The sequence below is a fragment of the Podarcis cretensis genome (assembly GCF_951804945.1).
Source record: "Podarcis cretensis genome assembly, chromosome: 12".
Lineage (NCBI taxonomy): Eukaryota > Metazoa > Chordata > Lepidosauria > Squamata > Lacertidae > Podarcis > Podarcis cretensis.
Window position 1 is genome coordinate 15,382,025 of NC_137181.1, and position 12,222 is coordinate 15,394,246.

The following is a 12,222-nucleotide window of genomic DNA, read 5'->3' on the forward strand; positions in this document are numbered from 1 at the left end:
ATACCTGGAGGTCTGGTAATAAGTATCATTTCCCAAAGGTCTATTTTAACTACATCTCATTAGATATGGGAAGCAGCAGCTCTATCATAAAACTATATTAACAAATTTAGTGGTAACAAAGTGTTGCACTTTATAATAATATCAAGATACACGCAGAGTGGTCTAAGCTGAGCACATAACTTTATATGCAGGTTTGAAATATATAGAAGCCCTCTTAGGCTGTGTAGGCAATACTGAGCTAGATGGACCAATTCAGGATTCCTCCTGGATCCGTTTTAAAAAATTAGTGTTATATTTCCTGTTCCCAGCAATGGAGGATGATCCAAGGCAAAAGTTACATATTTTTGTTAGAAAATCACATTTGATTTTTTTGAAACCCTTAGGTGGATGCTATCTCAATCTGGCAATTTGTTAGTTTTTATTTGGTCTATTAAGCCTAGAACTGTTTTTCATTTACCGCAGATAGCTATAGTTAGTTCAGGTACAGGATCTGTCCCCTATCCTCTGCTGTGAAAACAAAAGCAGAGAATTCATTCGGATTCTGAGCCACCTCTAGCACTCCTTTTGCTCCCTTGTCATCCAAGATACCAACTGTCTTCCTAGCCAGTCATCTGCTACTAAAGTATTTCAATGTTTTGTTGTTCATGTTTTTAGCAGTGTCCTGCTCCATTTTTTAAAGAACCCTTATTGTCTCATTTGCCAAAGTTTGTGTTCCTTTTTGTTTTCCTCATTTGGGCTAGACCTCCATTGTTTGGAAGGAATAACAGCTTCTTTGACTCTGGTTGTTAACTGTGCTGGTGTCCTCTTGGCTCTGGTGACACCATCCTTGATCTGCATTTTACACTTCAGTTGAGCTTCTAAACAACTTCCAAGATGTGGGGTGCTGATCAAGCATTTTTAAGATCAGAAATTTAGCTCAATTGGCCTGTCCAATAATTATTAACATTTGTCATATTGTATTCCTCAAAAATTGGTTTTCTATTAACTAGCCTAAATTTAACAAGTTATGGAAAATTAAAATGGAACACAATATTTTTAATGAAGAAGTATTAAGTTCACTTGTTAGGATTCAGTCATTTTAATGATTAAAAATACACCAGCGGCTTTCTGGAACACAGCAGAATGTCTGAATATGCACAGATTTTACTATCTAGTTATATCTGAAAATGGAACACCCTTAAGTCCAGGTAAAGTGAAGAGTTACTAGGCAGGCCTTATAGTCAAGACTTCCTTTTCTTTTTACAGCAAATAATTAAAAAAAGGAAGGCACATTTGGAGATGACTGAAGTACAAATTCTCACTTGACATTTTGAATACCACCTAGTTCCGCCCCATAATACGTAGTTTTCATCATGCACAGTTTACAAGTGAACAAGTACTATTAGAGCAGTTAACACCACACTTACTTATTACCCCACATACTCCATTCTGCTAGCACACCAGAAAACTGAAAATGAGTGGATGAAATAGGCCAGCTCTTGAATTGGCAGAATATAAGTACTGTTTCTCTTATCCCCTAACATGAACTTTAGTATGACATTCAAGATGCAGCCTTTAGGACCAGAAATCTCAACAGCTATGCTAGTTAGGGCTGATGGAGAGTCACATGTTAGCGCCCCCCTCCCCTGCATTAAGCCAAGAACAAAACTAGTCTGGGAACTCCATTGGGTTTGTCTGTATCTAATGGGATTTCTGACTAAATAACTAACTCCTTCCCTATTGTACAGCAAACAGCCTACCCTGAAAAATAGAGAGGTATCCTGGCTAAGATTTAACTTTCAATCTTAACTGGTAGCCTAGTCAGTATTAAACCTCAGATTCTAGTGATTATATCAACAAATACATTCCCATTGAAAGCTTGTTAATAATCCAAATAATTACTCCAAGAAATGAAAGGCAGAAAAGACTCAAGCTTTAACAATCAGCCAGAGATAAAATCAAATTCCCTTCACAGGATATCTTCTTATTCCTAATTCGTTCCCTGTGTTACAGTCAACTTATAATTAGTGCTTCAGATATTGCCATTTATCAGTACTAAATGGTACTATATCATTTTTAGAGCAGCATATCCTACAAGCTGTTACATTCTGTGAATCTTTTCATGATCCACAAACCTATTCAGATTATTCAAGTTATCCCACCATTTAAAGAGAAAAGTCTCTGCAATCAGTTTGAACCATGGAGTAATCTTAATTTCATTTCGGGATGCTTTGTCCAGGAGTTCTTTCAGTTCTTCTTGTGTCACATAACAGTAGCTTTTAATTTCATTGGGATCTGCATTCAGCGTCACATTCTTCTGCACAAACAAGATGTAATCTATTTCATGTTCTCCCCAGATCCCATTGGACTGAGCTTTGTAGTGAATTCGGGTTAAGTACAAGATTTCTTCTGGTGTTACCTACAACCAAAAACATGTAGTGACAGTACTTTATTACTTCCTTTCTGCATTTTTATGATAATTTTTTTGAGAACACCTCAATACAAACCTAAAAGGGGTGGGCTGGAGAAAGAGCTGTTGTAGTTTGCTTTTAAATGGTTGGTTTTTAATATAAAATTTGTATAGTCAGTTGCTCAGATCAAAAGAATGACACTTGGACTTTCCTTCCCCATCTAATCTGCTCCTAAGGACTCTGTGGAATAGTGTATAATGGTGTGGACAGAGTGCATGTCTGACTGGGATGGCGAGAGACACAAGGCTCAAGTGAGCATTTAATTGAATAATGTACATTTGAGTGGATATATCAGATAAGAAAACATTCTTCCCAATATAAACTGCAGAGATGAGTACCTCAGAGCTCTAGTCATATGGGTATGGCCCATATGCTGGAGCCAAGGCATTTGAAATCACTTTCCAGCCCTGGGAAAAACTATACTATTAAAATAGTTCCTTCCTTGCTCCTTATATGTTTAAAGGTAAAGGTAAAGGTACCCCTGCCCGTACGGGCCAGTCTTGACAGACTCTGGGGTTGTGCGCCCATCTCACTTAAGAGGCCAGGGGCCAGCGCTGTCCGGAGACACTTCCGGGTCACGTGGCCAGCGTGACATTGCTGCTCTGGCCAGAGCCAGAGCCAGAGCCAGAGCCGCACACGGAAACGCCGTTTACCTTCCCGCTGGTAAGCGGTCCCTATTTATCTACTTGCACCCGGAGGTGCTTTCAAACTGCTAGGTTGGCAGGCGCTGGGACCGAGCAGCGGGAGCGTACCCCGCCGCAGGGATTCGAACCGCCGACCTTTCAATCGGCAAGCCCTAGGCGCTGAGGCTTTAACCCACAGCGCCACCTGCGTCCCCTCCTCCTTATATGTTTAGATTATACAAAAAGCCTTTCTGGTGTGCTTGCTGGACAGATTGTTATAATCAGTCTATCAACTAACATCTGTAAGCAAGCATGTCTTGGTCAATTGTGATTATTCTGAAACTCAATCCAGGGCATTCACCAAACCTGGTCATTCTGACTAGTGAAAAAGCACAGACACGCTGAAGTAGCAACAAACACACTGTGATAATTGCTCCCTTCTCTTAAGCTTCTGGGAATAGGGCCGACAGGTTCCAAATAAATACTGCAGCTCTGATTAGTATTTAGAACTACAAGTATAACTAGATGCTGTTCAACTATTTTCCCCTAGGGAAGTCATTACTCTGAAATAAGAGCATTATTTACCTGTTCCATTGGAATTCCTAGCTCTTCTTTCAGGCGCCTCTGAGCTGCTCTTCGAACGCCAATTGCATTCTTTTCTTCTACTTCAAGCACGGTGTTCAGGGGATGACTGCAACAAGTGTTGGTGAAGCAATCTACCATAAAAGATTTGTGGATTCAGTTTAAAGAATACTTTGCAGACTTTCAGATACTAGAATCCTGGAAGTAGCCAATCTCATTTTGTTGACAGTACCAAGTATCCAAAGTTTGAAACAAAGTTCCAAAAAACAACACAATAGCACATACTGCCATATTCAAAGCAAAATAAGCCTATCAATGCTTAGCACCATAAAGAATACATTTCCAGCATGTAGTGCAATTGTGTTCCCAAGCCCATTCTGAGTTATATATGGTTAGAAAAAAAGGACAAAGCACTAGTCATTATTTAATTTGTGATTTCCACCCCCCTTCAATTTCCACCTATTCACTAAACGTATGCTAGTCTAGACCAAAGACAACATCACCACACCAAATAGTCTTTTGGGCATTTGACCTATCAGAAAATCTTTGCATGTTTCTCACGCTTCTGCTGTTAACCGAACAAATACAGGTCATGAACACACACACCCCACCATTCTTTCAGAGAGAGAAAACATTACTGCTACCCAAGTATCTGCTCACTTGAAAATGAAAGTAAGTAAATTTGTTTGAAATTTAACAGATAATTCTATTTTTCAAGCATTCCAGAAATATATGAGGACACAAAGTGGTATTTTATAGAAGCTATGCAATGAAAACAAGAATTTGTTGCTTAGTAACAAACCTGGGAAAGTGATTTTGGCATCTGATCTTTGTTGCAATAGCAGTTTATTCTCCGTATTGAACAAGAAGACACTGAAAGCACGATGCAGCAGTCCTAGCACAAAAAGATAGGCAATATGCTTTTAAAAAGAATGTACTGCAAGGGGGTGGGGAGTAAATTTCACTCGTGTTCATCGTAATACTTGATCTTACAGTTTAAAACCAAAGTTTAAACAAAGAAACGAGCACCCTATTTCTAAACAAAACTTTCCACTGTATGCATTGTGGTTTCTCATTTAGGCTGGTAACTGCCTTGGAAAGGAGGGTTGGATATATATGTATTTGAATAAATTATTGCTTGGGTACCCTTTGGAGAACTTTGTAGGAGTAAACCTAAGATATTATTGTATGTCATATCTTACAATATATATACTACAATATATTACTTTTGCAAAAGTTAAGTGCTTAGGTGTTTTTGCACTGTCTGAGGAACAGAGCTATTTATTTTGAGCAGTTCCTTACAGATCTGTAATCAAAGACATCATAGAAGACTAAAGTCTTTATTCTGTCAGATAACAGGTTAGTGTCAGATGTTCTCCTGGAGCAGCATAAGTCAGCACAAGAAAAGGGTTTTTAACTCATGCTGCTTCTGTTCTTGTGTGCAGTAGGGAAATTGCCTATATCCTTATGCACCAAAAGTGATGTTTCAGCCACAGAAATAATTATGTACCTTGGCTTATGGAATATGCCCATTACCTCTTTAACTGAAGCCTGAAAATTGCAGAACACTCATTCATCTTTTATTGCTTTTTGGCATAAACATTTGAAGAAGCTACCCGCAGTCTAAATTTGTGTGCCGGGCAGAACTATATAAGGTAAGGCTAAATGGTGGGGCAGGAAGTTGCTCTGTGGGCTGTGTGTCAAAGTAATTGGTGACTCAAAACATATTAACAAGCCTAAATTGCTATTTGACTTCACAGCATGAAAAGGATTTTCTTTACCACTTAAAGAACTCTTAATTCAAAGTTATCTTGTACATGGATGCACAAGGCTAGTCTGCTGAACCACATTCCTCTATCTTCCTTGTTCCATTTCCTCCAGCTCCCTTTCTCGTTTTAACTGCTACATCTTGTTGTACAAGTAGATTGCAAAAAACCCAGAGGCAAAAAATGGGGCACGGTAGAAGTGCTCGATGCAGCTTGGTACCCAGGTAGTTTACATACAATGGGATCTGAACAGTGATAGATACCTTTGTCAATGTTCTCATTCAGGTGGCAGTTTTTCTTGGTATCTGAACCAATTTTGTTGTCATTTTCATCAATAAGGATGCACATCTCTGCCAGCAACTCTACCTGCTGCTCATCCAGTTCATTTGTATTTATTTCAGGCATCGTTACAGTATTGATGCTCCTAATAAAAATACTGACAAAAAAACAACAACCCACAATTACACAAATATTTAATGAACAATACAAGAACTTACAAGATTTCCTAATGTATGCCTAGAGTCAGCAGAGCACAGGCATGCAGATGAGTGTGTCCATTATACCTGCCAAAGCTAGAAACTTGCCTAAACTTCACAACCAACGCAACCATCAAGTGTGCATATAATTTCTGATGGCTAGACAAAGTTAATTTTGATCCTCAGCCAATATTCTCAGTTCAGTGAGAATATGAGTCCACCATTTTTTTACACAATACATAACTATCACTACTTGTTTTATCCTGCACTAGCATGACTTTCCAGGAAAACACACAAAGCCTTTAGTGTCTTTAGGCACCAACTATCCTTGGCATTTGTTAAAGTTGACCACTTCCTCCTTTTTAACTAGCCCTGAGCCAATGACTTTATTAGTACCTGTTTAATAGATGAAAGCTTTTTTGATTTGTCTACAGTGATAAGGCTTCACCTGCTATACTTCTATGTATAAAAGTAAAAATGTAAAGAACCCCTGGACAGTTAAGTTCAGTCAAAGGAGACTATGGGGTTGTGGCGCTCATCTTGCTTTCAGGTCAAGGGAGCCAGTTTGTCCACAGACAGCTTTCCGAGTCATGTGGCCAGTGTGACTAAACCGCTTCTGGCTCAATGGAGCACCGTGACGGAAACCAGTACACATGGAAATGCCGTTTACCTTCCCGCCACAGCAGTACCTATTTATCTACTTGCACTGCCATGCTTTCAAACTGTGTATTGCACTGCTGACAAAAGTAAAGGGCCAGTAAAAGAGGTAGCAAATGCTGTGTTAAAAATATGAGAGTCCTGCCAGGAAAAGATGTGGCAGACTTACCCAACTGCCTAAACAAAGAGAAGAAAAGTACAACTATGAGCATACCTTGAAACACCTTTGTATATTGGGAATGCTATAGAAATCCCCCCAGCCCACTTCAGCTCCATATCACTTGTCAGCCCCAGTGGCAAAAGTTCTGAGCACTTATAAAGCTGTCGACTCCAGCAGCAGAGCTTTGCTGCTGAAAGTTTAATTTTGAAGCAAAGCACTGTTGCTAAAGTGGGAAGTATGCTACTTTTGCTGTTTAACAAAAATGCTTTAGAAATCTACACTAGGAAAAGAGAGCGAGCTACATGCTCCATCTCAAAAAGCTCCATCTCTTTCAAAATCCCAAGGGAAACTACAAAGGATAAATACAGGAAATTACTGAGCTTAGTACAGTGGTACCTCAGGTTACATATGCTTCAGGTTATATACGCTTCAGGTTACAGACTCCGTTAACCCAGAAATAGTGCTACAGGTTAAGAACTTTGCTTCAGGATGAGAACAGAAATCATGCTCTGGCAGCGCTGCGGCAGCAGGAGGCCCCATTAGCTAAAGTGGTGCTTCAGGTTAAGAACAGTTTCAGGTTAAGAACGGACCTCCAGAACGAATTAAGTACTTAACCCAAGTTACCACTGTACTGTCTACAGAAACCAGCAGTGGCTCTTCAGAGTTTCAGGTTGGTATCCATCCCATCTCTACCATAAGCTTACACAATCTTTATCTTGGTCACCTAACCGCCCTCAGGGGCATGTTGTGGGGGGGAAAGTGGGGGAAGGAGGAAGAGAACAGCAGGTGCCATCTGCAGCTCTTTAAAGGACAGTGCAGTAAGAACAAGAGGACATTAATAAAACTTGAGTAAGATTTCTCAGTGCGAAAGGCTGGGCTGGATGAATCCCAAGCCGGAATTAAGATTGCCAGAAGAAATATCAACAACCTCAGATATGCAGATGACACAACCTTGATGGCAGAAAGTGAGGAGGAATTAAAGAACCTTTTAATGAGGGTGAAAGAGGAGAGCGCAAAATATGGTCTGAAGCTCAACATCAAAAAAACGAAGATCATGGCCACTGGTCCCATCACCTGGCAAATAGAAGGGGATGAAATGGAGGCAGTGAGAGATTTTACTTTCGTGGGCTCCATGATCACTGCAGATGGTGACAGCAGTCACGAAATTAAAAGACTCCTGCTCCTTGGGAGAAAGGCGATGGCAAACCTAGACAGCGTCTTAAAAAGCAGAGACATCACCTTGCCAACAAAGGTCCGTATAGTTAAAGCCATGGTTTTCCCAGTAGTGATGTATGGAAGTGAGAGCTGGACCATAAAGAAGGCTGATCGCCGAAGAATTGATGCTTTTGAATTATGGTGCTGGAGGAGACTCTTGAGAGTCCCATGGACTGCAAGAAGATCAAACGTATCCATTCTTAAGGAAATCAACCTTGAGTGCTCACTGGAAGGACAGATCATGAAGCTGAGGCTCCAATACTTTGGAGAAGAAGAATACTTTCATGAGAAGAGAAGACTCCCTGGAAAAGACCCTGATGTTGTGAAAGATGGAGGGCACAAGGAGAAGGGGATGACAGAGGACGAGATGGTTGGACAGTGTTCTTGAAGCTACAAACATGAGTCTGGCCAAACTGTGGGAGGCAGTGGAAGACAGGAGTGCCTGGCGTGCTCTGGTCCATGGGGTCATGAAGAGTCGGACACGACTAAACAACAACAACAAGATTTCTCAGGGCTGTGGATGCAGAGAAAAAACCTGAAATCGGATTCCCTACCCAAGCCTTTTCAATAGGGAAGTGGATACTGTATGCAGATCAGTGGTTCCCAACCTAGGGTGGCCTGCTGTTTTTTTTTTGTTTTTTTTGGACTATGACTCCCACCATCCCTAGCTAGCAAGACCAGTGGTCAGGAATGATGGGAATTGTAGTCCAAAAGGAGCTGGAGACCTAAGCTTGGAAAACACTGTTGTAGATCAGGCATCCCCAAACTCAGCCCTCCAGCTGTTTTGGGACTACAAATCCCATCATCCCTAGCTAACAAGACCAGTGGTCAGGGGTGATGGGAATTGTAGTCCCAAAACAGCTGGGACTTGGCCTATGCCTGATGTAGATAATACAGCTGTTGGCAGGACAGAACCTTCAGCAGCTTTTTATTTATCTATTTGTCTAGTGAAATTCATACGCCAATTAGTTGCGAAGTAAATCCCAGAGCTGTTTGGCACAAAAAGGCAAAAGCGACAACAGTGATCCTGAGACTTTCCAGAACAACAACAATAATGGAGTAAAGACGTATCTGAGTAGGCTCGTCTAAAACAAAAACGTTTCTCAGCAGGCGCAGGGAAGGCTGCCCGGTGTCAATAGGCAGGGAGTTCCAAAGTGCAGAGCCTTCCTGGGACAGAGGCAGTACACCTGGTGGGGAAAGGCAGGCTCCCCGGAAGCCAACGGCCCTGCCCTGCAGAGATACAGGCGCCACTCTTGGATATTGCACTGCTGACAAAAGTAAAGGGCTAGTAAAAGATGTAGCAAATGCTCTGTTAAAAATATGAGAAGGAAAAGATGTGGCAGACTTACCCAACCACCTAAACAAAGAGAGGAAAAGTACAACTATGAGCATACCTTGAAACATACTTATCCTTGCCCCTCCGCCCAGTATACCTGAAGGAGCATCTCCACCCCCATCGTTCTGCCCGGACACTGAGATCCAGCGCCGAGGGCCTTCTGGCGGTTCCCTCACTGCGAGAGGGAAAGCTACAGGGAACCAGGCAGAGGGCCTTCTCGGTAGTGGCACCCACCCTGTGGAACGCCCTCCCACCAGATGTCAAAGAGAACAACAACTACCTGACATTCAGAAGACATCTTAAGGCAGCCCTGTTCAGGGAAGTTTTTAACGTGTGATATTTTAATGTATTTTTAATCTTTGTTGGAAGCCGCCCAGAGTGGCTGGGTACAAATAATTTATTATTATTATTATTATTATTATTGGACGCTGCACCGCCACCTCCCTCCGCTTCCCGCGGGGTGACTCAGCGGCATCGCTTCGAACTCCCTTCCGCCCCCGGGGCTTTTTTGGTCCTTACCGCGTTCCGTCCCAGGGTGGGCACGCGGCCTCCGCCCTCACGCAAAGCAAAGGAAGCGGCCGCCGAGACTGAGGCGGCGGCGGTGGCTGCAACACCTGCCAGCAGCTGCGACGATAAAAGCTTCCCTTCGAAGACGAGGAGGCGGAAGAAGCAGAAGCGGAGAGCGCGCGAGCTGCACAGCCTTCTCCTCCGGCTGCCCCGGCAGGAACAGCTGCTGCCGACGCCGCCAACCGCCGCGCCGCGCGCCACATCGCCTGGCAACCCTCCCCGCTCGGCGACTGACCAATGGCGGCGGCCCCGGGCGGCGTCGTCATCAGGTGGGCCGATCGCGCCACCGCCCGCGAGCAGGGAACGCAAAGCGCCAGCCAATCGCCCGCGGGAGAGCAGTCGCGTGCGGCTCTCGGGTCTCGCGGGGGGGGGGGGCGGCGGAGAGAGAAGGGTGGGCGTGGCTAAAGGCGTGAGGGGTGTGGCTAAAGGGCGAATGGCGGGAGGGGAAGGGAGAGTGGATGTTATTTCATAGAAGCATGGAATTCTTAAGAGTTGGAAGGGACACCCGAGGGCCATCTAGTCCAACCCTCAGCATAGCACGGATATTGTGCCCATTGTAGCGCTCGAACCACGACCCTGACATTAAAAGGCTCATGCTCTACGCACTAAGGAAAGGATAACAGCAAAAAAAAAAAAAAAAAAAAATCAAGACTGGAAGAAGCTGATTGCAATTTTTGTAGGAGATGCCTGTATTATATGCTCAGTTAGCACCTGATCTTTGGAACTCTCTACCGTTGTTTATCAAGCGTGCACCTTCTCTATTGAAGTCTTTTCAGCACCTGCTAAAAGACTTCCCTCTGTCACCAAACCTTCTGGAGATCTTCATCCTAGCTGGAATCAATATTGCATCTCTGTTGAACATGTGTGTGTGTGTGTGTGTGTGTGTGTGTGTGTGTGTGTTCCTGCTGCTGTTGTTTTAAACCATGTAAGTGTGTGTGTGTTAATAGTGTTGAGTGCCACCCCAATCTTCGAGTGGTGTGAGTTTCCAGGGGTTCCAGTGTTTGTGTTTTCTTTTGGGAATGAGGCACAGAGGACACTATAGGATATATGGTTTACTTACACACGCACGCACACATATGCAACCTGAGCTGAGTATAATGGAGGGGTTCACAGCATTAACAGCCCAAGAGGGGCTTGTTTCTCTCATGGCTGCAGTCTATGATTCAAACAGACACCAGCCATTTTGCTCTGATGCTCTTTCCAGCTGCCGCCTTTACCAGACTGCAACCTCCCCCCCCCCCCCAGGTCACATCACACTCAACCCTAAAACTATTTCAAACACTGGCTTTGCCTTCTGACTCTGAGTTGAAGGAGGGGCTCCACCCATTTGCCTTATGGTCCAGAGTCTTTTCCTTAATGGCTTATTACCTTTCCTTTGTTCTATAAATGGCTCCTCTCCCAGGCAATTACCTCATGAGGTTCACTTATTTAGTTTATCTAGCTCTTAACATTTGCTGGGTCCAGATATTAAACACCCACAAACTCAGGCACCCACAAACTCATAACACAGGGGAGTCTGGCATCAAACTCATTACACTATATTTAACTTTTACTGTGTTGTAAATAGCCTCTGGATGCCTGAGGGGAAAATGATTCATAAGGGAAATAAATAATAAAATGAGGTACCAAGCATCTTGATAAAGAAAGTAAGTGTAAGCAGCTTCATAAGTGTAGTGATTCCTAAGACGGCTCTTGAATTCCCCAGCTGATTTGCCTGGCGCTCCTGTCAAAGCCGTGGGTGACCTCTGGAGCACCCAAATGGCTCGCGTCATTGACACGATTACCCCTGAGCACCCTCTCCCACTTCATGGAGCCCATTTGGCTCCCTGGTATACTCCAGAGTGGGACGCAGGTGGCGCTGTGGGTTAAAGCCTCAGCGCCTAGGGCTTGCCGATCGAAAGGTCGGCGGTTCGAATCCCTGCAGCAGGGTGCGGTCCCGCTGCTCGGTCCCAGCGCCTGCCAACCTAGCAGTTCGAAAGCACCTCCGGGTGCAAGTAGATAAATAGGGACCGCTTACCAGCGGGAAGGTAAACGGCGTTTCCGTGTGCGACTCTGGCTCGCCAGAGCAGCGATGTCACGCTGGCCACGTGACCCGGAAGTGTCTCCGGACAGCGCTGGCCCCTGGCCTCTTAAGTGAGATGGGCGCACAACCCCAGAGTCTGTCAAGACTGGCCCGTACGGGCAGGGGTACCTTTACCTTTACCTTTATACTCCAGAGTTAGGGTGAAGAAACAGGCTGGGAGACTGCTTGAATGTAAGTGGAAGAAAACTCCAGTTGAATGCAATCCAACAGTGGTGAGGGTTCATCATCAACCCTACCTAGTGGCAGTGAAGGTAGCAAAGAAGGCATACATTGCTGCCTCCATTGCATCCTCACTATGCTGCCCAGC

At 43.8% G+C, this 12,222-nt stretch overlaps 1 protein-coding gene across 1 annotated transcript; it reads right to left on the minus strand.

The window, feature by feature from the left end:
- Positions 1-1,059: 1,059 nt before the first annotated feature.
- IDI1 (isopentenyl-diphosphate delta isomerase 1) lies at positions 1,060-10,113 on the minus strand. Its single transcript, XM_079947020.1, has 5 exons — positions 9,785-10,113; positions 5,685-5,857; positions 4,458-4,550; positions 3,659-3,789; positions 1,060-2,398 (listed from the first exon to the last, which is right to left on the minus strand). The coding sequence occupies exons 1-5, from the start codon at positions 10,096-10,098 to the stop codon at positions 2,081-2,083; spliced, it is 1,029 nt and encodes a 342-aa protein (XP_079803146.1). The 5' UTR covers positions 10,099-10,113; the 3' UTR covers positions 1,060-2,080.
- Between the last annotated feature and the right edge of the window lie 2,109 nt (positions 10,114-12,222).